The sequence below is a fragment of the Gopherus evgoodei genome, chromosome 5, assembly GCF_007399415.2.
Source record: "Gopherus evgoodei ecotype Sinaloan lineage chromosome 5, rGopEvg1_v1.p, whole genome shotgun sequence".
NCBI lineage: Eukaryota > Metazoa > Chordata > Testudines > Testudinidae > Gopherus > Gopherus evgoodei.
This window is the reverse complement of record NC_044326.1, coordinates 36,846,923-36,871,325: the sequence shown is the minus strand read 5'-3', so window position 1 is coordinate 36,871,325 and position 24,403 is coordinate 36,846,923. Positions and strand designations below refer to the sequence as shown.

The following is a 24,403-nucleotide window of genomic DNA, read 5'->3' as shown; positions in this document are numbered from 1 at the left end:
TGGTATACTACATGCAGCAATCAACACTACTCTTCATATTATGTTACACAATACTTTTTCTTTACCTCGTATGTATGATTTGGGTGGAGTAGCGCTATTGTAAGAAAAGTGCTCCAGTACTGATGTATCTCGGGAAAAACAGAGCAGCACCTGCAGAAAGCAAAGTAAAAAAACATCAGCTGACTTGCTCGATGAACAAAAAACAGTGTCAAACACAAAATTATGCACTGCCTGTTTCAATTTAAGATCTTCCGTATCAAATGCTATAGAGTTAATAGCGAAAAAACTCTTATGAGACTATTTTAATTATTGAAACACATTATGGTCCAAGATTTCTAGGTTAGTATTTTCAGACCAGTGTATGCCGAGGTGTGTGTGTAAACTATTTGTGTATGCAGTTATATGTATGCATGTAACTGACCACTTACATGTCCAGCAGGCCATTTCAATACCCCATTACCATGATTGACGGCCATTATACTAACTGCATAAACAAATGAAGCATGTGCATTTTTGTGTACGTGCAGTTCCTAACATTCTCTATCAGATACAGAGCCTTTACAGAACATCTTAATATTGTATATTCTCAACATTCACTTTATTATGAAACAGTACAATGAGAAAATACCAGATTAGGAAGACAGCACTATACCAGCCACTGTCAAAAAGCATATTTAGTGTTTAATAGTTGAGGATAAGAACACAAATATATCTGTACATGGGAAATTATTCTAGATTCTGAAGAAGGAAATCCTGGAAAAGTATAACTAAGGTGACAAAATGTCCTGATTTTATAGGAACAGTCCTGATATTTGGGGCTTTTTATTATATAGTCAATTGCCCCCTACCCCCATCCTGATTTTTCACACTTGCTCTCTGGTCACCCTAGGTATAACAATAATAAAAGATGAAATATATGAATCTGAAGTTACAGAAAAATTGTGTCACATTGTTATATATTTCAAGATCTGAATGTTATCATGCAATCAAAGATTGAACCATCATAAACATACACAAGGTGGCAGAGTTAAAGTTGAGTCTGCTGTTTCCCGACTTGAGTGTTTCTCTCTGCAACTTTAAACATTCTTTAATATAGTTTCTAATAGGGGAATATATTTAATCTGGACTACAATTTTAAAAAAAGGTCAAAAATGTTTTAAATGTTGTAGTGCTGTTTCATTACATATTTTCTGTTTAACAAAATAAATTGTTTTTTTCTTTGAAAAAATTATTGTGACTAGTTTTCAAATAATAAATTGGTTAAAAATAAAATATGCAAAATTGTGACTTTTGTAAACCCCTTGCACTTCTATTTGAAAACAGATAATATTCTTTTTGTGATAACGTTTTACCTTTTTTGAATCTCAAACTATTTCTCATATTTAAACATCTTTTTAAAAATAAACAATCTATCTTAAATACTCTAAATTAAATATTATTATTGAATAATTCACAATCATCTTCAAACTGTAACCATACACAGGCAAAATTAATACTCAGTATATGTTAATTGCTGTGGGAGAGACTAATCGAAAAAAGAAATAAACAATGTTCCCCAGTAGGAAAAAGAATCTAACATTTATCTACAGCCTTGTCTTAGGAATTCTCGTGTCTGGAAATTTTTAAATCAAGACTGGATATCTTTCAAAAAAGTATGCAATAGCTCAAACAAAGTTATGGCTTGATATGGAAATTACTAGGTGGGGTACTTTGGGCTCTGTTCTGCAGGGAGTTAGACCAGATGATCATAATGGCCCCTTCTGGCCTTAAAATCTATTAATAGAAATAAAGCCAAAAGAAAACCATGATAACACAAGCTCTTTTTAAAGTATACAAATATTTGAAAAACTAATGAGGGGTGTTTAATTTTCTTCTTAATTTTGGACTGATAGTATAACCACTGAATTCAAAAGGATAAACCTAAAGCAATAAAATCATAGGGCATGGGATAAAGAGGAATTTTACAATGGATGTCAATGGAGCTGAATTATAATGTAGGAGAGTTATAAAGTGGTAAAAATGTAATACAGAAATCACACTAATGCAAACAACTGAAAATGATCAACTTTATCTCACTGTATTCTTCACACAAAGGATTATTTATGACTAGGGGGTCTACCAAATTCGTGGCTGTGAAAATCAGGTCATGGACTGTGAAATCTGGTCTCCCTTGTGAAACTGGTATCTGGCCACCCAGTTCTGAAGGCAGAGTGGAGAGCGATGGCTGCTGGCCAGGCACCCAGCTCTGAAGGCAGCACCACTGCCAACAGCTGCACAGAAGTAATATGCAATCCTACACTTCTGTGCTGCTGCTGCTGCTGGTGGTGAGCTGGGCACCTGGCCAGCAGCCTCCACTCTCCGGCCACCCCGCTCTGAAAACAGAGCGGATAGCAGCTTCTCCCATGGCCCAGCTTGAGGCAGTGCCAGCGTCAGCAACAGCAGAAAAGGAAGGATGGCAATACCACGACCCCAAATAGTCTTGCCATCCCCTTTTGGGTCAGGGTCCCCAGTCTGAGAAATGCTGCAGAGAATTCACACATTTTTTGTAGGCTGGTCACAGCATAAATAGCAAATGCCTGTTTATACTGTTACCAACCTGCGAAAAATATGTGATTGCACCACAATTTAAGTAGACCCCTATTTATGACTAAATGAGAACCAATGGTACAACTCAATATTATAAAGTATGATGATGATGATGATTATTATTACACCTGTACCCCAATAGAACGCGACCTGATAGAACACGAATTCGGATATAACGTGGTAAAGCAGCGGTGAGCCCCAGGCTCTTTAAAGCGCCACCTGAGCCCCACTGCTTTACCACGTTATATCCAAATTCATGTGGAGCCCTAGGCCCTTTAAATCAACACCTGAGCCCCACTGCCAGAGCTCTGGTGGTGATTTAAAGGGCCAGAAGTGCCAGCTGCTGCGGGGAGCCCAGGACCCTTTAAATCCACATCCGAGCCCTGCTGCCGGAGCTCTGGCGGTGATTTCAAGAGCCTGGGGCTCCTCGCAGTGGCTGGAGCACCAGGCCCTTTAAATCACTGCCGGGGAAGCCGGTCCAGTCCGGCACGCCATACCGGACCAAACCCGATATAATATGGTTTCACCTACACCTCTACCTCGATATAAAGCTGTCTGCGGGAGCCAAAAGTATCTTACCACCTTATAGGTGAAACTGTGTTATACTGAAGTTGCTTTGATCTACCGGAGTGTGCAGCTCCGCCCCTCCGAGCACGGCTTTACTATTATATCCGAATTCGTGTTATATCGGGTTGCGTTATATCGAGGTAGAGGTGGATAAAGTGGTGAGATTTCTTGGCTCCTGAGGACAGTGTATCGGGGTAGAGGTGTATTTAATCTTAATATTATCATAAGCCCAGATGCTCCAGACAGGATCAGGGTCCCACTTTGAGTGTTGCACAAACCTAAGCAGTAGACGGCATCCTTTTCCCAAAGAGTCTGCAATCTCAGAATAACTAATTCTGCCAAAAAATGAAGTACTAGACAGACAACTGATTCCTATATCCCTTTTAAGCTGTAATTTTCAGTGTTCAAATTCTCTTATTTAACCACTTATCCCTCTCACTTATTTGGAATCAGCAAATAATATGCCACAGCAGAGTGATTCTTAAACTGTGGACCATGGAGCCCCTTCTTGGTGGTCCACAGAATGAAACAATTTGAGAACTTGTTGAAGCTGAAGATTAGGTAGGAAATGAAGGCTGTCTTTAGGAGATATACTTCTTTTACAAACCATTTTGCAGAATGGAATAAAGTACTAAATGGAATTAGACAGAAGAAAGAGTGATCAGAAGTTTAGCGTTGTTTTTCGAATCTTAGAATCAAATTTAGCTCTGCACTTTTCAAAAGAGCACACATGGATTTAGCTAGGTGACTGTTGTTGAAGTCACTGGAGATTGTGCGGCTAAAATCAAATACTTAAGAGGTTTTTGTTTCTTTGAATTCCTACAGTCCCATTCATCTTTATTACTCAAGACTTAAATGTTGAAAGGGAAACCTTCAAATGTGATGATATACTGAGAAATGACTATGCAAAAATGTCATCAGATTTAGCATATCTGCTGTCCTATGTCACTGAGTGACAAACTTCCCAGCACTGATAGAGACAAGTTTTTATGTCTGTCATCACTGTAGAGCCAATATAAAAAATTATTCTTTCTTCATGACTGTCAGATAACTACTAACTGTAACATATTTATTGAGCCAAACGAACAGTTTGATTTCAGCTCCCAACCTGAGATGCTAAGACTGACAGAAAAATTATCTTCTATGTATATTTTTCTCTGTTTAGGAGTCAGAAGTATTTGAGACTGAATAAATAAGGATACCTGGGATGTCATTTTTATGAAGTCTCTTTTCAGAGTATAAATCACATTTTAATTCAGATATATTTTTATTTGAAAACTGTAATTGTACTTTTAATTGAGATGAAATAGAGATATAATTTCAAATGGACACGTAAAAGAAATGTGTAAAGTTGTATATATACAGATATATTTAAATAAATATATTTAATGACAAACGTATATATTTTCTACAAGCAGCACAGTTTCTTGGTTAATTTTTCCTCCAAACCCTAAGCACAGATTTATATAGGGCACACACTTCAAAAAGGCACATATTTAGTTTCATGTAACTATAAAAAACAAAATTAAACAAGCCCACCCTAACAACTGTGACTAATCAAGCTGAAAGTGCTGTGAAAATGGTAAGTTTGCTCCATGACATTTATGTTGACACTGCAATCAAATACACATTAGGAAATTCATGAATGTAATCTCTTTCCATTTAAAAAGATTTAAAGGGAAGTAATGTAGATAATTCCATGTAAATTAACTAGAAATTATTTGCTAGAAATAAATAATGTTAGATATGATGAAAATGACATTGCTACACCCACACAATACTATATTTATAATTACTGTTTTTTATTTTTTAAATATTTTACCATTTCATTACCCATTACAGTAGGCCATTGTCAAGCAACATTTTTATTTTTAAACTAAGATTTTGACTATTCTTCTCAAGACTTAGTCAATTTGTGTGTCCTTCAACTCTACTTAAAAAAAAACAACCACTAACTTATAACTACTGGAAAAATAAAGAACAGGCTGACTTCATCCCTTTTATGTTATTATATTGTAAAAACAAAAGGTAGAATCATTTCTAATTTGGGGGCTTCTCAATAAGTCTTTGTCTCCTCCAACACACTCCCATCCAAGTGTCTTGCTCAGCTTCTAAACTAGTCTTGTTCAAATTCAGAAATATTCTATTTGATAATACAAGGGACTTAAAAAAGTCAAGGGCATTGACACAGGAGAGTGAGTGACCCTGGTCTTTCAACAGCATAAAGGTTACTTTATATAACTTATATCCAGAAAGTGATATTATTTATTCTTTGTATTGCAATAGCATCTACAGCCCTCAGTTAGGGGCCCCATTATGCTAGGTGCAGTTCAAACGTGCAAAAACACAGTTTGTTCCTCCTCCAAAGATGTTATAGTCCAACAAATACATACTTTCATCTTTTCTAAAGCTGAACTACCCACTTACCTGATATAAATAATCCTCAAATACAAAATAGTAGTCATCATTGCTTGCTGTCAGCTTTACATCCTAAAATTAAAAAAACATAGCAGTTTGGCACTGAAAGATAATTTTTTCATTCGGGTGATGCCTGCAGAATCTAGACCCAGCATAGCGGTTAAGGACATTGTTTCAGCATTAGTGAGTTTCCTGTCACTTATCAGCTGACGTCATCCTCAGACACAGACTTCATATTTATAATTACAACACAAAAACACTACAATGGTTTAATTACAGTCATATTCTGGACTAAAATTCGGAGACCAAAAGCTCTGCCCTTGGTGTTTATTCAGACCAGCAGCAAACAAAAAGCATCCTTGAGTCATCATTAACTACCCACCCCAAACACCAGCAGTTTAGGGCTCAATCCTGCAGACAAATCCTCTGTGTTCTTCAAATAACGACTGGATTCTACAACTGTCATTCATGCAAAAAGGAGGTTACTTACTTATAACGGGAATACCTGAAGATGGACTTCACACATTCACACTCATGGGATGCATTGGCTGGTGCAGCTTGGACTGTGGAAACTTCTCACACCAGTGCCTGTTAGGGGGCTCACCCATCCCTACTGCTGCTCCTGCTCCTACCCCTCCTCTCAATGTTTGTGAACATTCTGAGAGCAAGGCTATAAAAGGGGGCATGGTGTACCGTCTCAGTTCCTTCTAGCCTGCCGCAGAGTCAATATTTCTTTAGCACTCTGAAGAAGAGGGGAAGGTGGGCAGGGAGTGGGAATGTGCAGCGTCCCTCTCAAAGAATTCCAGTTACAAGTAAGTAATCACCATTTCTTCTTCAAGTGTCCTCTGCATATCCTGAGTCATGGGATAGTTTGGCAAGCAGCACCCCATGACTGGATGGTGGGATTCAGTGTCCTAACTGAATAAGGATTGTATGGCCCTGCTGAACTGAGCATCCAATCTAGGTGCTGGATCTAATGAATAGTATTCTGGAAAGGCGTGACTAGAGCCTAAAAGTAGCAACCTTACATATTTCACTAATCAGAACATTTCTGGACATGCTAGAGAAGTAACCACTGTGCAAGTCAAGTACGTCTATAAAAGATGTGTGCCATGCCTGTGTGGCTCCTTGTGTCCAGGCGCAGCAGTGCAGGTGCACCCTGCCTTAATTTCCCAGATTAGGTTATCAATAAATTAATTAGGTTCACAGTGCCTCCATCCACCCCTGTCCCCGCACACCTTCTGAGGGTCTGATTTAGTAATAGAAAGTTCAGCAAACACACAAAATAGACTTTCACTCAAGCTTCTTAGCAGGGAGGCAAACTCCATCTGAGTTTATTAGTCCCACCTGAGTCTAGCAAACCCATGCTCAGGCTCATTACCCACAAGGCACTCTAGATGATGCCTTCCCTGTAACTAAGTCCTCTGCAGAGCTTTTGTATTCAATACAAATCCTCACCTGGCAGCATGCAGCTCATCACAGGCTGGGCCTTCTGCAGCTATCTAGGAAGTGCCTCCATAAATTCCTTTTCCTGAGGATTCTATTGCTGTGTTCCCTGGGAGCACCTCTCCCTTAAAAGCCTCCTAGCAGCACCCTCCTCCAGCTGAGCATTGGTAGCTCTGCCAGAGCTGGCAGACTAAAAATAACAGCATGATTATGGAGGAAGGTCAGCAGCTTGTGCTAGCTTCCCAAATAAGTATCCAGGGGGTCAGGCAGGATAGTCATATCTAAAACTGGGAGACACACCTTACTCTGAATTAGAACTAAAAATATCAAAAACTAGGTGAGAAGTCTCCTCTAAAACAACTGACAGAAGCATTAATATTGTAACCATTCTACTCATGAGATAATTAAATTGCAAATCCTCCAAAGGTGAAGAGACTGCAGCATTACGAACATTTGCATCAGGAGAAGAATCATTCTCAAGCTCTGGTTATAACTGCTGATGTTTCATTTGAATTACAGGCTTCTCTTCTTCAGATAAAGCATCCAGTACTATAGTGGGAAAGTGCTCTCTGTAAGTAGATACAAAAACTGGATCCAAGAGTCTCGGATCTGAGGTCTGAACCTTTTCCTATCTCTAGTCTGAGATGAGTGCCTATGCTGGTAAGGCGGAAGAAGGTCTCTGTGATGCCTAGGCAATGGGCAATATGGCCACACAGCACCAGGTGGCACTTGCCAATCCTGCCACTAACCCAAATGTGGCAACATCTCATAGGACAAGATTATCCACACAGATCATATCTAGTTGTATAGTCAGGTTTTTATGACCGAAAGCTCAGTGGAACATCAGTAACCCTAATGTGATCCAATTCTTCTTTGGATTGTGGATCTGATCTCAGATGTGACAATCACACTATTGGCAAAATAACTGATCCTGGCATCTATTCTAAACAATGGAGTACAATGGTGCGGAGGGGAACCTGGCTAACTCTTAGGGAAGCAGCCAGGGAATACCAAGATAGATCCCTCCATCTCTTCCTCTCATCTGGTGTAGAAGGATGACTCACAATAGCTTTCTTCTTCCCTCCCATAAGAGATGAATCATTCAGATCTGGGAAACACTCCAACTGCAGCTCTGTGCGCACCTGAGCCACAGGAACCAGATGTACTGGCAACAAGAGTTGCAGAGTTGTTTTCAGACCCGATTCAACTCTCTGAACTGAGGAGAGATCCTTTGGGAGAGGTTTTCTCTGTTATGGATCGTTTGTTCTCTTTGGCTTCAGAACAGTTAGGTTCTGATATTGCTCAGGTGGATCTGAGGAATCCCCAGCATGTGGCTCTGATCTCAGCCTTTGGAACATGCTTAGCCTTGATATTTCTTTCTTGGAACCAAGGTTTATTGGATCTAACGTGGCTTGGCTCTCATGTCAGAGGCCACAACCAATCAAGGTTTTAAATGCTTCAAAGCTAGATACCGATAATGCCTTGGAACCAGAGCCCAGCTCAGAGACCAGTGCCTTTTGCACTGCAAGGTCTGGACGGTTCCAGGCATTATATCAGTTTCCTGTCCTTAAGCTTGGATTCTTTAGCAGAGCTGGAGCAGACAGGCTTCGCAGCCAGTGCTTCTTGTGACAATAAGGCTTGTAGCCTATTCTGCTGCTCCTTCCGTGCTCACAGGGTAAAGGTGCTGAAGTTTGAGCATCTTGAAGAAGAGTGGCCTTCATCCAGGCATGCTATCTAAACATCTAGTGTGAGCATCTGATGCTGGAAAGACCACACACACAGACACACACGGACCATTTAAAATCTGGTTATTTCAACTTTGGATCCACCATGGGACCAGAAGTCAGAATCAAAGAGCTAACAACTATTAACTAAATATATCCCATAACTAATACTAACTGTACTAATGCTAAAGCTAGACTAGACTAAGGTACTAAAATCTTATCGAGACAAGCATCTGGATTCAAAGCATCCGCAGAGGTTCACATCTTCCCGCTCCTGCAGTTGGAAGGAAATGAGGCAGCACAAAACACCACACCTCCTTTCAGAGCCTTACCCTTAGAACATTCAGAAACACTGAGGGAGGGATAAGAGGGAGATGTGAACACTCCACAGAGCACTGCTACAAGAAGTTTCCACCATCCAATTTGCAGCAGCCAGCACATCCCATGAATGGGAATATGCAGAGGACATGCAAAGATGAACACACTTTATTCCCATGCTCCATATAACCAGAAAATTTGTGTTTTCTTTATACAGAGTTATTGCTTTGATCAGTAAATACTCACTAATTCATGAATTACTCACTTTGTAAATCAGGCTGTCCACTAAAAGATCATGCTGAATCACATTGGACTTCAGCTGTTCGTAGTACAAAATGTCCTAAAATGAAATAAATATTATTAATCATTCCTCAGTCTGATATAAAGCCCCGATTTATACTTATATAAGTAAAATAAATGCTGATAGCTACAAAGGAGGGCATATTACTGAAATGAAGGAAAAATTATAAAAAGAGATCCATATTGCCTGTAAATACCATTTGAAATATCCTCCCGCTACTGTCAAGAGATGCATTCCATTGTTCATCCTAAATTTCCTCCATAAAACAAGTAAAAAAAACTAGGGAAGATGCATGAGGATCCACATAATACAATATTATTGCTTAGTTGTATGTTAGAGGACACACAAAAAATGAGAATGAAGAGAAGAGTTTGGACAAAATTGGAATATCTCAGTCTTCCAAACTTTTGCTCTCTCTAGAGCCAAGCCTGCTTGAAAGTTCTGAAAGAACCGTTCTGATTCTTCTCTCCATCACCTTTCATTTTCATGCACTTCTGTTTTTATGGGTCCCATCAAATCCTGTTTAATATTAGTAATGTTAATATCAGTTAGAACTAAGTCAGGCATTTGATACAATATGAATATCTAAATATTTAAACCCACAAAGCGCCAGTCTAAATAGTACAAATGTCAAAACAAGATCATATGAAGAAAGGTTTAGACTTTTCCATGTTCATCTTAAATCACCTGGTTACTCTCTAAAGTCTGTGGAGAATATACTGGGATGCACCAAAGAGGAAGTGTCCAGGAAGGAAACACTCTTCTGCTTTTTCCCACGTTGCCCGTTACGAGTGGGAGGAGCTCCCTGCAAAAATCTACAAAGCCACTTTCTCCTCTTTTAATTCCCTCCTTAAAACTTACCTCTGCCATGATGTCACCAAGTGAATATGGCTTTACAAGGATTATGGGTTTACAAGGATTTTAAATAATCTAGTTGCCCTCAGCTCCTTCCCTTGCACAGAACCCTTCTAGCTTCAGTGGGACTCCAGAGGACACATTCATACAGCTTGAATGATAAAGGCCCTAGACAACATTCGCTGGCTGATTTCTTGTAAGTGCTGCAGCAGAAGTGGTTCGTTCAAGCAAGGGACCTGAAGAGTAAATGGGTAGTGGTCTTACGAGTAAGTCTGGGGAAAACATTTGCAAGGGGCAGCATGCAAGAAAATAAGAAGGTGGTGGGAAATAGTGGTTGTTCTTTTCATACGAGTATTAACATGAGGGTGGGAAGAATAGTATGCTCAATTAAACCAATTCCATAAACTTCATAAAATTAGGAAATTCTGAAACTAGGAAAAATACCGTGTCCATTTCATGTTAACTGAAAATAGCTCAAGAGAAAATATATTTTCATTTTTCTTCTCAATAAAGGGCAAATAAAAGTAATAAATCAGAATTTTGTTAAATATTTCCTTTAAACAAGTTCAGACATAAAATATCCACAAAATGTAAATGATTCAGGATATGTACTAACTGTGCTTCTTTTAAAAAAAAGCTTTGGACAAAAGTTTTACTATTCATGTTTAAAGCCACTATTTTGAAGCAGACACTGTAATCTAATTTAGGAACACAGTCAAATTAAAAATCACCGTCTGAAATTTTTGTTACTGCTATTATAAACAATGAACTACATTTCCCATAAAACAGAAGAATTTAAGAAAAAATATCCCTATCTTTTCAGTTTATTTTGTGCATTTGAAAGCAGTTTGTCTGTTTCACTGTTTCCCCTTGTACAGGCAGACACACTCTGTTAATGGGCCATAACCTTGTGGCCTGAGGTTGCCCTACAAACAAGCCTGCCTCAGATTCCCCTTAAATGGGCGTCTCAAATAAACTTCAAAGGCTTTTTTGTTCAATAATGCCTTTTCTCCCAGCATGCAATTTATTGACATAAGACAAAAAGCAAAATTCAGTCCTGGGGCTTCTCTTCTCTCCGTGAGTCTGCTCTTTACAGCTCTTCCCTGCTTTGGCAAGCTATTCTCAGCCCTGCCTGGCTGCAGTCTTTTTTTACTCCCGTGGAGTCTGCTTTCTTTCCAGCCAATTCCACCCCTCCTTGGAGGTCTGGTTTTATCAAAAACAAATAAAAATAAAGTCTCTTCAAGTCCGTCAATTTACCCTCTTATCAGGGATCCTCCTAGGCTTTTCCTGTCTACAGACTCACTCCCAAATCCCAGGTCTCTCTCTTCAAGCCTACTCACTCCTAAGGGCCTCTGTATTCCACTCTGGCTTCCCTGAGCATCCCCACTTCTCTGCGGCTTCCTGCTACTCTTTATAGGGGAAATCACCTGATTCCTGCTCAGATGTACTTCCTTGGTAACTAGAGTTGGCTGGCCCCAGGCCTCTAGCTCTTAAAGGGGCAAGCCACCCTGTTACAGGCCCCAATCTTACAAATATTTATGCATGCGCTAAGCACAAAAATAGTCCTGTTTAAAATCAGTGGGACCATTCACATACTTGAAGTCAAGCATGTGAATAACTGTTTGCAGGACTCAGGCTTTTTGCTAGTTAGTCAATTTCTCTTGTCTGCGTGGGTCTTTCACAAAGCAAAAAGAAAAATTTTAAAATACAAAAATGTGATTAAAATCCACTAAAACAGGCCAGAAGGACTCAGGCTGATTTCAAGTTAAAATTTTTCTTTAAACAAAATCAAGTTCTCATAGAATTGTACTGTCTGTACAATGTGTTACCACAGCAATCTGATGTGGTTGTCAAAAGATTGTGCACTAGTAGATGTCTACCAGCCCTAACTGCAATGATTGCCTAGGGAAGTTGTGGAATAGATTGCCTAGGGAAGTTGTGGAATCTCCATCGCTGGAGATATTTAAGAGTAGGTTAGATAAATGTCTATCAGGGATGGTCTAGACAGTATTTGGTCCTGCCATGAGGGCAGGGGACTGGACTCGATGACCTCTCGAGGTCCCTTCCAGTCCTAGAGTCTATGATTCTATGATTCTATGAGAGCTCTATCATGCTACGCACAATGAGACAGGCTCTACTCCAAAGAGCTTGCAATCTAAAATAGACAAGACCAGCACAGATATAATACCTCCAGTTGTCCACTCTGTTTTACAGATGGAGAATGGAAAGATTCACTAACTTGCCCAAGGTCACACAAGAAGTCTGTGGCAGAAATAGGAACTGAACTCAGAACTATCGACTTCTAGTCTAGAGCTTTAACCAAAAGACTGATCCTTCCTCAGTTATATGTAATAATGAATATAATGAACATAACACAGCAGTTGGTCCAGAGATTACAGCACATGAATGGGAGTCAAGAGACAAGCTTTCTTCTCAGCTGTGCGCTCATGGGAAAGTCACTTAACTTTTCTGCCTTAGTTCCCTCACTTATAAAATGGGAATTATAATGTTTACTTAACACTCTCAGATCTGTGAAGCTTAATTTATTATTGTTTGTATGGCAGTTTGAGCTCCTAAATTGGAAGGCGATGTATATATAAAAACACTTTGCATTTCAAGTATGTGTATTTAATTATACTTAGAAGTAGCAATTTTGGCATATCTGAACCTCATCTGAAAGTCCTGAAACCTTTATCAGAACTATACTATGTCATTATTTGAAATGCAGTAGAGCCAACAGATAAGTCTGTATTTTCTGATGACTTCATGCAACATAGCATCTTCATACTTCATTATCTTAAAAACACTGATGCTAGGGACCACCACATTTTCTTAACAAATTAAATTTGTTACACATAGCTTTTGATCTACCAAGTTCAAAGAATGTCTAAAGAATTAAAAATTTCTGCTGTCAGCGTAACCAAGAATCTGAAAATTGTACTGGAGGGCAGTGTGTTTCCTCAAAGAAGCCTATATTATAAATGTTTTCCTCCAGAACGGAAATACAATTAGACAATTAAGCAGAACCTCACTAATTTGTACTTTAGGTGCCTGGAAACCCAATAATTTACACTTCATAATTCAGTTGCTTTTGGAAGCTGGGTAACCACAGGTAAAGTTGTTGCTGTATTGGAATGGTCAAGATGTGAGAGGGTGCTTGGACATTTGGTCAATTATGAGTCACTGTCACAAACACCATACCCAGCACGGTATAATGATGTGAAACAGGAGTCCCATCAATTTTCCATTGCTGCTCCTTCCAGCAGGCCATCTCACATGTGTCCCTCAGAACAATTCTGGGTGCAGAAGTGGAGATAAAAAAAAAAGGACGGCCTCAGAAGAGTGATATTTTAGAAGGGCCACTGTCCCCTTATTTTCTTTTTCTTTTCAGCTGTGCCACTCATGAACTCATTCAGCTGGGCCAAATGTCAGGAGGAAGAGGTTAGCTGGAAAGCAGCCAGCATTTGGGCTACACTATGTTGTTTTGGGCATTCTCTAATATTAGTTTCATCCCACTCTCCCTCTTTCAGGTTTAATTTACAAAGAAGGGGAGGAGGCAGAGATGACATCAGGGACTGCTCCACAACAACACAGCAGGACTTCAGAGCTGCTGCTGCTCAGCAACTGAACTTACTCCTGCAACAAATACCACAGCTATGGGAGAACACAGACAACTGTGACATTCTTAGATAATGATTACCCTTGAAGAAAAAAAAAGCAGGAGTTCCTTATTAGACTCCAGTCTCGTTCCCAAGCTGCCTTCATACCAGTTTCCTCTTCATCAGAGGTGATGGAGCACTGCCCAGACAGTTTGCAGTGAAGAGGAACTAAGGGAGGAGAATCAGAAGCAACAACAATTGCAATAAACCCTGCAAGGTCACTGTCATGGTTACACAGATAACTGCACCTCTGTTCCCTTTTTGTCTCTCCAAGTGCACGCTGCTCAAGTGTCAGACCTTGTGCCTTTACCTCTACTGGGGTGGAATTCCTCAGCTCTCTCACTCTTAGACTGGACTGTAGGCTACAGCAGCCCGTGTATCAACAGTGCATACGCAGCAGGTCCATCTGGGTTTGGCACCTGTGGTTCTTCCTTTTGGGAGTCTGTGACCAGTGCTGTATATATTGCTCATGCTAACAGTAGAGCAAAGCACAAGAGTAAAAAGGATTTTGAAACAACAGCCTACAAGCACATCTATCTTACCTAAAGTCCTATCATCCCAGTGATAAGCTAGGCAGGCCTAACTTCTTTAGACATTCCTAGTAAGCATGTGTGCATCAGTCTTGTTCCCCTGAATAAGCATTTGATCAGCCATCTGAGAGAGAATCCCTTTTAATACAGCCAGAGAAGCTTTGTTCACGTCCGTTCCAAGACTTTGGCCCTGTTTGTCAAAACTAATTCTGTAAGATGGCTGAAGACAGGATGTGAAATCTTCAAAGTTAACACTTTTGGGGCATTGTCTCTTAATAGCCCTTAAGTCATAAACAAGGGGTGGCTTACTTTGAGCTACAGTTCCACTTCCTGCTTGTTTTTACTACAGGGCCCCTATTAAACTAAACCAAAATATGTATATACTAAACATCCCAATAACCACCTCACATACAGTATTAATAAATTATTACAGAGCAGCTCCACTCCTATCGCAATCACCATAACTATATCAAGCAGGATCAATGTAGACGGACTGTGTTCCTTGACTGGCTAATGAGGACCATCAACATCTCATATATAAACAGGCTCAGATTCACGCACACTTCACATGTGGTTTCTTGATCAGTGTGAATGAGTGTGGTTTTACCATATTAAACAGGTACACATTATTATTCATTATTTGATTGCATGGTACTCACAAACATGCTCCTCAGAAAACACTAAAAGACAGGTCCCTGTCACAAAGAGTTTACACTCCAGATTATTTTATGGCATTGCATCTCTGTTATGAAACTTTGGAGTATTTTTGTCAGGAAGGTGAAAAGGAAAACTTCAACAATGGTACACACTGTCTGAAGAATGCAGCTCATGAGAGCTTAAAGTGAGGCAATCCTAGTATGAGCCCCACATCTTTGAAATCTGCTACACCAGAAATATTCTTACATGTGAAAGAGTTGCAAAATGCATTGATCTGTTAACCATGGCTTTTTCAGGGGACTTTGCTAATTGGCCATATAATTCTTTAGCTAAAAAATAAGGCAGCAGGAGAACATGGTATTTTGCTCCTTTACAGGGAATGACTCAAATTTAGCCATGCAAGGTATATCCAGCAACTACCGTAATGGGTGCTCTACAAATATATGTAATAAAATCATAATCAAGCACTTAGGAAACTAAGGAAGCAGATATAATTAAGGGCCTAATTATTTGAAAGAAATGTTGTGTAGCAGTGGGCTACAATGTTCTTCTGCTTTGTGCAGAGCGGGGAGAGAGAGCGGCTGTGACACTTTTCTTTCACAATAAAGAACAAGCTGCAAGAGAGCGGTCCTAGGGGATATATGAGGTGAAAGAACCAGCAAAACATTTCTGATACAGCATACTGAAAGACAACAATCACTTTTTCCATAACTAAGCATATCACTTAGCTCTTCAGAAAAAATTATGTAAAAACATAGTATTAAGTAAAGTCTTCACAAACAAGTTTAAAATGAAATCTAGGTGAAAGCAGACTCAAGCCAAGCGAAACTTTTAGAGGCAATTTTAGAGCCAAAAATGGAGCTTATGTGGAACATGTCAAGAAAACAGATGCCATAGCTGTAAGAATAAAATTAATGACTTGGCATTCAAATGTCATGACAGCTAGCAACATTCTGTAGGTGGTCATTGTAGCTATTTCTGTGTAACATACAAATAAGGAAAAAATAGGACGAACAATATGATTCTCGTAACATGTTCTATTTTTTAAAATTGTACACGAAATTTAATAATTTATAAAATATAAATATTACGGTCCCTTTGTTTAGTGCTTCAAGGAATTTTGTCAGCTTTTTCCATGTTATAATTTTAAGAATATAATGTACTACATATATTAATCCACAAAGGATTCCCAGACATTTAAACAAAATTAAATCCAATCAAACGCAACAAAAGAGAAACATATGGCCACAGATTATTTACTGAACAAGAACTAGATAATTTAGAACATATAAATAGTCTGGTTGTAAAATATACACAGACTATGTAATATCCAATTAGGAAAAGATAGGTAAAAACTATTCAGACACTGAGAGTTGGAATTATATTTGAATATAGACTTCTGGGAAACGTTATCCTTTGCTACAATGCAGGCAGAGCACATTTTCAACTCATAATCAAAAACAAATTTTTCTTCTGAACACAATCACACTTTAGAGTCTCAAGTGGCTCCAGCTCACAGGTTAGACATCACTTATTTAGTTCTTTACTTTATATTTTCTTGTTTTATCCAACTAGCATTTTTTCCCTCCACATCTGTTGGGGAGTTTTGTTACAATTATTTTTATTAAAATATTATAAAAACTATAGCTAAAAAAGTAATAATTTAAAAATAAATTTTCTATTTAACTTCATAGTCTGAGCAATCTTACATTAAGCCATTTTACTAAAAAGGATATATATTCTTTATGCAAGAGAGAAAAAAATTGATTCACAATTTATACTCTAATTTAGAAGGCATCTTGAATTTTTTAGGACCATTTTGAGTTTTAAGCTTTGTTTATGGCATTATATTGCATCATGATCAGAATGTTAATGGTTTACTTTTAATTAAAATATTTATTAGCTTCCTATCTCTGGACTTGAAGGGCAGCTTGTATTAATTAAGCACAGCAAACTGCAGTTTTGAATAAATTACAGTTTAGCTACCATGAAGGTTTCTTAGTGTCTATTCTAAACAGTCTACGCTATAGAAAGCTGTAAAAATAAAACAATCTAAATGGAAGTTTCACTTAAACTAATGAACTATTCCTTAATCTTAAGCATAACAAATATCTTTAATACAATTTTGTAATGTTTCTGTTTTTATTGGTTTAAATGCGAAGAAAATCAGTAATGTCAGTTTAAAAAAAACACAGTCTTTTCTGATCATTTTAGAAAGCATCCTTCTTTTCAGAATATAATTAATTTTAACTAGGATTTAGACATTGTATACAAAAAGGAGGAGGATTTTAAACATCCTTTGAGAAAAGAAATAGATACTCTAATGAAAAATTGTATTAGACATTATCTGGTCCAGAACCAGGCATGCTCACTATTAAAACACTGGAGATTAAATTAAAAAAATAAACATTATGGGTTTTTTAAACAATTACATTTAAAAAATTAGATCTAAATTAAGAAACAAAGCATGTTTCCAGCCTGCTCAGTGCGAAGCAAAATCAAGTAAAAAAACTCTTATTTTACCCAATTCTTCCATAAATAGCTTTTCTGTAGCACTTTCCATTAAAGGATCTGCAAGAACTTTACACACATTAAATAACTTAATTTTCAACCTAAACAATTACACATTTTGGACCTAATGCTACAACCACAAGAATGTCACAAATACTAATGATTACTTAATTTTCAAGGTTTCAGAGTGGTAGCCATGTTAGTCTGTATCAGCAAAAACAATGAGGAGTCCTTGTGGTACCTTAGAGACTAACAAATGTATTTGGGCATAAGCTTTCATGGGCTAAAACCCACTTCAACAGATGCATGGAGTGGAAAATACAGTAGGGATAGATAGAGAAACAGTACATGAAAAGATGGGAGTTGCCTTACCGAGTGGGGGGATCAAGACAATTCAATTAAAGTCAGATATAAATGCAAAAACTGACTCATTGAAGTATTTCAACTATGAGTGTTTGCAATCAACTGTATATTTTATATTTTTCCTCCTGTGCAAGAAGATTCTATGCACTCTACGAATGGTAATTCTGATTTCTCATTGATCATGAATTCTCTATTCTGCAAGGGTGAGGTGCAAAATAAAGTCAGAGTTCTTTTGGTATCACTTATGTGCTTATCTGTTACTAGCTGTAATGTGACTGGAGCTGAAATTTCACTATGCCTCTCAGCAAGCAAGAACATTTCTGCTTTAGGCTATGGTGTTGCAGGCCAGTTCTTTACCAATTTATTCCCTTGACTTCTCGCAGTGCACTAGGTCATGTAGTTTTCATCTGCAATACTTGTTAGATTCCTTGTTCCCCAATATTTTAAGTGCCTGGCAAGATCTCAAATAGTTCCTTCTCTTCACTTACTGATCTCACTGTTTCCCAAGTAAGGTATGTCTATACTGCAGTTGAACACCTGTGGCTGGCCCATGTCAGCTGACTCAGGCTCGCAGGACTCGGGCTACGGGGCAGTTTAATTGTGGTGTAGATGTTTGGGCTCAGGCTGTAGTCCAGGCTCGGAGATCCTCTCACCTCATGGAGACCAGCTGCTGGTGTTTAATTGCAGCATAGACATACCCTTAGAGCTAGTCAACACTACAATGGCATTTCCAGTACAGCTATCCCGGTATAGCTATACTGGCAAAACCTCTTAGAGGAATCACAGAATATAAAAAAAAGTTCTGTTGATGTTCCTGTTAAACCAGCTTCCTGAGCTCTTTGGCCAGTATAGCTTGTGTCATTCAGAAAGGTGGTTTAAATACACTGGCAAAATACTTCTGCCATTATACACTGCGTCTACACAGGGGATTTTGCCCAGTTAGCTATGTTGGTTGGGGTATGGTTTTTCACACCCCTGACCAACATAACTATGCTGGCAAAACTTTGTAGTGTAGACTCAGTCTTAGGCTACATCTACCCTAGTACTTTTGTCAGTATAATTTATGTCACTCAGGGGGTTGAAAACAACAGCCCTCTGAACAATGTAAGTTACATCAACAGAAGCGTTGGTGTTGACAGCACTAGGTCAGCAGGAGACGCTCTCCCATCGGCATAGAGTGGCTACACAGGAGATATTACAATGGCGCAACTGCATCAGTACATCTGTACTGCTTTAAGGTCTCTACTATAGAATCTGTTTGTAACAGAGTCCCCGCACTCTTTTTCAAAATTAAAGTCATGTTTTCTCATTGAAGTCAACGGAAAAACTCCCACTGACATAAAGGGAAGCAGAATCAGGCCCACATCTTCTACATACACTTTTAAAAGCATTGTCAGACTTACAAAGGACTTAAATATTGCTCAAAGGTTCTAAGAATCTATGCAACTTGATTATAGGAATAAATTTGAAAATGTAATCTTTACAAATTGCTGTTTGTATGTATAGACTCAGTAGAAAAACAGAGAACTTATTAATTGAAAATAATGTAAAATAAGTGGGAGCAAAATAAAAAGTAAAGATTTTAGTCATTTTAAAAATTTACTGTTGTATATTCAAGTTATTTCTTTCAGCTTCCCTTTCGTTACATAATTTTAAGGACTTTCCAAACTGAATATTCCAAGATGTAACTACTTGCCCCCCTGAAATGGATTCCTACTACTTCCTGGTTTAATATAGTACAGGAAAAAATTCAAGAACCGTTCTGTGGTTTATCACTCCACTTTGGAATGATTCTTCTTATGGGACAATTAGCAACTTGCTATTCCTGAACTATGAAGATCCAAAGGAAACAGAAGTACTGTTCTCACAGAAGTAAAGTGCTACTTGAACTGTGCAAACAACAAATCTAATAGTTACATTTTCTTCTGGACATGTATTTATGCCAAAGAACATAATGAGCATTTTCATTTTCTATGCTACTAGAAGACTTGTAGTACAGCCAGCAGGTGTGTATGTATGAACTTCCTGATATAATTCTTCAAGATGTACAAAACATTCTGCTTACAATTTCAATGTCAGACATATTTCAAATAAGATGATTCAGACTTCATGAAATGGGAAGTGAAATATATTTATTACAAAAAGGGCTGGAAGCAGAGCCTATTATTAGGGTTGGCCTATACTTCTCATTTCAAGACCCTGCTTTCAGCTGTTTACAACTTTGCCAAATATTAACTGTTCAGGCTGAAGTTCTCTATGCCAGGTTGCTTCCTCAGACTGAATTCTTTTGAAAATTTCACCCAACATGATTCCACAATTTCCAAGAATTAGGTTAGAGTAAAATATGTTGTTTTCCCCATGTCAAAACTTACTGGCAACTTTTATTTGAAAAGTTCTATTTCTTCCATGCTTTGGAGCAGGAACGTGAAATTTGGAATGGTGGTGGCATTTGTATCAGCAAAGTGCACCAAATCTGGCCAACTCACAGGCATCTGAAAAAAAACAACAAAACACACACACATACACAGTCCAGACATGCTCAGTTGAGGCCTTCTTAGATTTTGGCCAATAAATTTCATGAAGAGGCTGTTTGCATTGAGGCTTAGCAGAACTTTCCCTGCAACTTTCCCTGCAACTGCAGGTCTGTGCTGCTGCAGGCCAGGCCAGGCCGAGACACCTGAGCTGAAAGCAGGGAACCTGTTCGTGTGCTCTCAATGACCTTCCCTCCCCCTGCCAGGCTTAGGTTACATTGAGGAGGAAGCTATCTGATTCTAATGCAGAAAAGTTAAGAGTCTGACCTATGGGAAGGGGGCAGAGAGAATAGATTGGGACAAAGAACTTGGGATGTATGGAAACAGACTGGTGGGGGAAGAAGAGGGAAACTGAAAATTGTGAAGGAATCTGGGAATAGGGCCAGAGACTGGGACTGGCTGGGCAAGGAGAGTAACACAGAGCTGGGGAGGAAAGAATAGGGTCTCACTAGACAAGGAGACAGGGACACAGAGTCGAGAGGGACGAGGTTGGGAGACACACAGAGACTGGACAAGGGTCCTGGGCAGAAGGATTTGGACTGGGAGCTATTGGGGACAGTGAGGTTATGGGCGACTGCAGTCCATGATGAGGGAAAAAGAGTCAGATCAGGTGAGGAGCAAAGAGGGTGGGTACTAGCACTGGCTGGGCAAGGACACTAGAGAAGAGAACCTGGGAATAGTTGGACAAGGAAACTGGGACTGCAAGTGGGGGAGCTTGAGGTGAGACTAGGACTTGATGGGTAAGGAAGCTGGAACTAGAATGAGATGTCTGAAGGGTGGAGACAGACTCGCTAGGTGAGGAGAATGAGAAAAACAAGGAGCTGGGGTGAAGAAGAAACAGGAATGAGACAAGAACAGGTAGGAGGGAACAGGGCAGAAGCTATTTTGGCTCTACTGATGATTAATATATAAGAGCTATGCATTAATGGAGGAGATGGGCACAAAAGCCTACAGTATATTCCCCATTAGAGCACACTCCTTTCCTGAGACTAGAATGGACTCAAGATTTTTGAGTCTCACCATTCCTCCCTCTGCTATCAGCAAATATCTGTAAAAACCATTGGTGCAAAGCATCCCAGTCCTCTCTTTCAGTGGTCCACAGAGGATGACAACACACTACTGCTATCAGTTACTCTGTCAGATCAAGTGGCAGAGGTCCATGTGGTGAATCTAACAGTTTCAATCCCGCTGATGATGCATGCGGGTGTCAATATGATGCCACGTCCGAAGTTTTGCATTTTCAGTTTTTCAGTTTTACTTTCTTAAAAACCTAGGAAATTATACATACAATAATACATTAAAAGAAGATTAAGGTTGCAAAGTCAAGCAGTCAAAAATTAGGAAATGCAGAATTGAGGCTCCTCATGCATCCTAAATTTGGCTCCTTGGGTCTATTCATTATGATACAGTCTGCTTCATTTGTTGCAGAAGTTGGAAGGTATATAGTGAACGAGGCAGAGGATTGCATGAAAACAAAGGAGGGTCTCATGGTTAAGATAGTTGAATGCTGCCTTAGAGAAGTGGATTCTATCCCGTTCTCTGCCATCTATGTGATGCTAGTCAAGTCACTTGTGATACTCATCCAGGAAGGGTTAAGCAACCAGCAAGTTAAAGTGACCAAAGATCAACCTTTAAAATCATATCAGGGAAATACTGAAATGGTAAACAGGGCCATTTCTTGTAGATAGTTATCAAAGCCAGGTAAGTAGACTAAATCCTTGGAAATGTAAGTCTGTATTGTCAGAGAATTAGAAGTAAATACTAATTGTATTTGTCTGTGCGTACCTATATGTTAGAAGCTTCACAATGTGATTTCATTAGCTTCTACATTATAAACTTCTGTTCCTGTCTGTTACTATAGCCTATTGATTCAGAGATCAAAAGGGAATATTAGCAATTAGATGAAACGTGTGGTGTAATATCATTGTCTTTAGTTCTCTTTGAAGTTTTTAGTATCTGGATTGTGAACCTTTGAATGGTTAATTGCCTTATGCCAATCAATGCAACTACTTACCTGTGTATACATAGGAAATAGGAGATTTACTTCAAAGCAACATGTATTACCTATTCTTCATCCAAGGAATGCCTATTGCGTTATCTGCTGTCAAGAGGTTATCATAGCCTGCCAGAGATCTATAAAAGAACTTTAGGACCTGATCCTGTTTATCTCAGATCTGCTTGAACTTTGTCAGGGAAGTTTAAATTGCAAGACTGAGGTCTCCAGCTCCATTCTGGACTACCCTGCATTTTCTCCTAGAAGAATTTAAACAGACTCTGCACATGGATTGCCTATTGGGCTATAATCTATGGAATGGATTCTGGAAGAACTTTTTACAGATCAGCAGTTCATCATCTCTGCTATTAAACTGACCTAAAAATTTTATTCATATATGCATGTATAATGATCTTTAACCACAGTACTTTTTTTCTTTTTCATCTTATTAACTAAATTAAGAATTAGCTGTAAGTGTGTATTTGGGTAAGATCTGAAGTATTCATTGACTAGATGGGTAATGTGTCTGACCTCTTGGGATTGGTAGAACTTCATATATGGTGAATAAGAATTCAAGTAATCCTCACCATACTTGATTTGGCTATAAACCAAGCCACATCCAAAACCTTTCTGTTTAAAGCAGAGCAGAGCGGACAGGGAGCTGCAGAAGGGAATTTGAGAGAGTTTGACACGAGGGAGGCTTACGATGGTGAGGAGGAGCCACAATACCTGTGGCAGCACTGCTTCTGTCCCCTCCACCTGCGCCTGTAGCCAGACAGAGCACCAAAGCATGGATGCTTTTACCCAGATTCTGGCGTGGGCTTGCAAAGACTGTAACTTGCAATTTCCACTGACTGATATCCAGGCTGGGGGTGGCATCCAATGTGAAAGGTGCCTACTGGTGGAATCTCTCAGGCAGCAGGTGGGAGAGCTATAGGAGGAGGTGGCTAGGCTGAGGAACATCCGTATCCATATGCAATTCCTGGACAGTATCCATGTGGAGACAGCTGACGTAGCTGTCCCAGTTCACAGGACTACTGACACACCAGTGGAGGAGGAGATGGCTCAGGGTGGACACTGGCAGCTGGTTACTTCTGGCAGCAGGCAGTGCTCCACCCCTGCTGCGAACCCTCCTGCTGTGGTAATAGATAACCCTTATGCTCTTCTTGATACAGGAGAGAAGGAATCACCCCCAACAGTTAAGGAGGCGAAGCCTCATACCCCTAAGGCTGGGAGGTCTGCTGCCACCACTGATAATAAGAAACATAGGGTAGTGGTGGTTGGAGACTCTCTGCTGAGGGGGACAGAGACACCCATCTGTCGCCCTGACCGTTCATCCCGGGAAGTATGCTGCCTGCCAGGGGCCCGTATCCGAGATGTTACAGAGGCATTGTCGAGGATTATCCGGCCTTCTGACTACTACCCCATGCTACTCATCCATGTGGGCACAAATGATACTGTGAGGTGTGACACTGAGCAGATCAAGAGTGACTACAGGGCTCAGGGAGTACGGGTTAAGGAGTTTGGAGCGCAGGTGGTATTCTCTTCGATTCTTCCTGTCGAAGGTAGGAGCCCGGGCAGAGACAGATGCATCGTGGAGGTGAATGCCTGGCTGCGAAGATGGTGTCGCCAGGAGGGCTTTGGCTTCCTCGACCACAGGATGCTATTCGAGGAAGGACTGCTAGGCACAGATGGCATTCACCTTTCAAGGAGGGGAAAGGCCTTATTTGTGCACAGACTGGCTAACCTAGTAAGGAGGGCTTTAAACTAGGTTCGACCGGGACAGGTGAGCAAACTCCACAGGTAAGTGGGGAACAAGACCTGGGAGATGGGTTGGAAACAGGAGGGAGCATGGGCTATAATGGCAGTGAGGAAGGAGGGTCAGGGCAAAGCTGGGAGGCAAGATCAAACCAGTATCTTAGATGCCTATATACAAATGCAAGA

At 39.6% G+C, this 24,403-nt stretch overlaps 1 protein-coding gene across 6 annotated transcripts in view; it reads right to left on the bottom strand.

The window, feature by feature from the left end:
- Window positions 1-24,403, bottom strand: part of TBC1D19 (TBC1 domain family member 19) — a 98,610-nt gene that overhangs the window by 18,892 nt on the left and 55,315 nt on the right. For all 6 annotated transcript variants that reach the window (XR_004000584.1, XR_004000586.1, XR_004000585.1 and 3 more), the window contains 3 exons: window positions 9,325-9,399; window positions 5,581-5,643; window positions 66-150 (listed from right to left, as the gene is read on the bottom strand). Coding sequence is in view for 3 of the 6 variants with exons in the window: in XM_030564019.1 (XP_030419879.1) it covers window positions 66-150; window positions 5,581-5,643; window positions 9,325-9,399 (223 nt within the window). In the remaining 3 variants the exon portion in view is untranslated. The remainder of the gene's footprint in view (window positions 1-65; window positions 151-5,580; window positions 5,644-9,324; window positions 9,400-24,403) is intronic.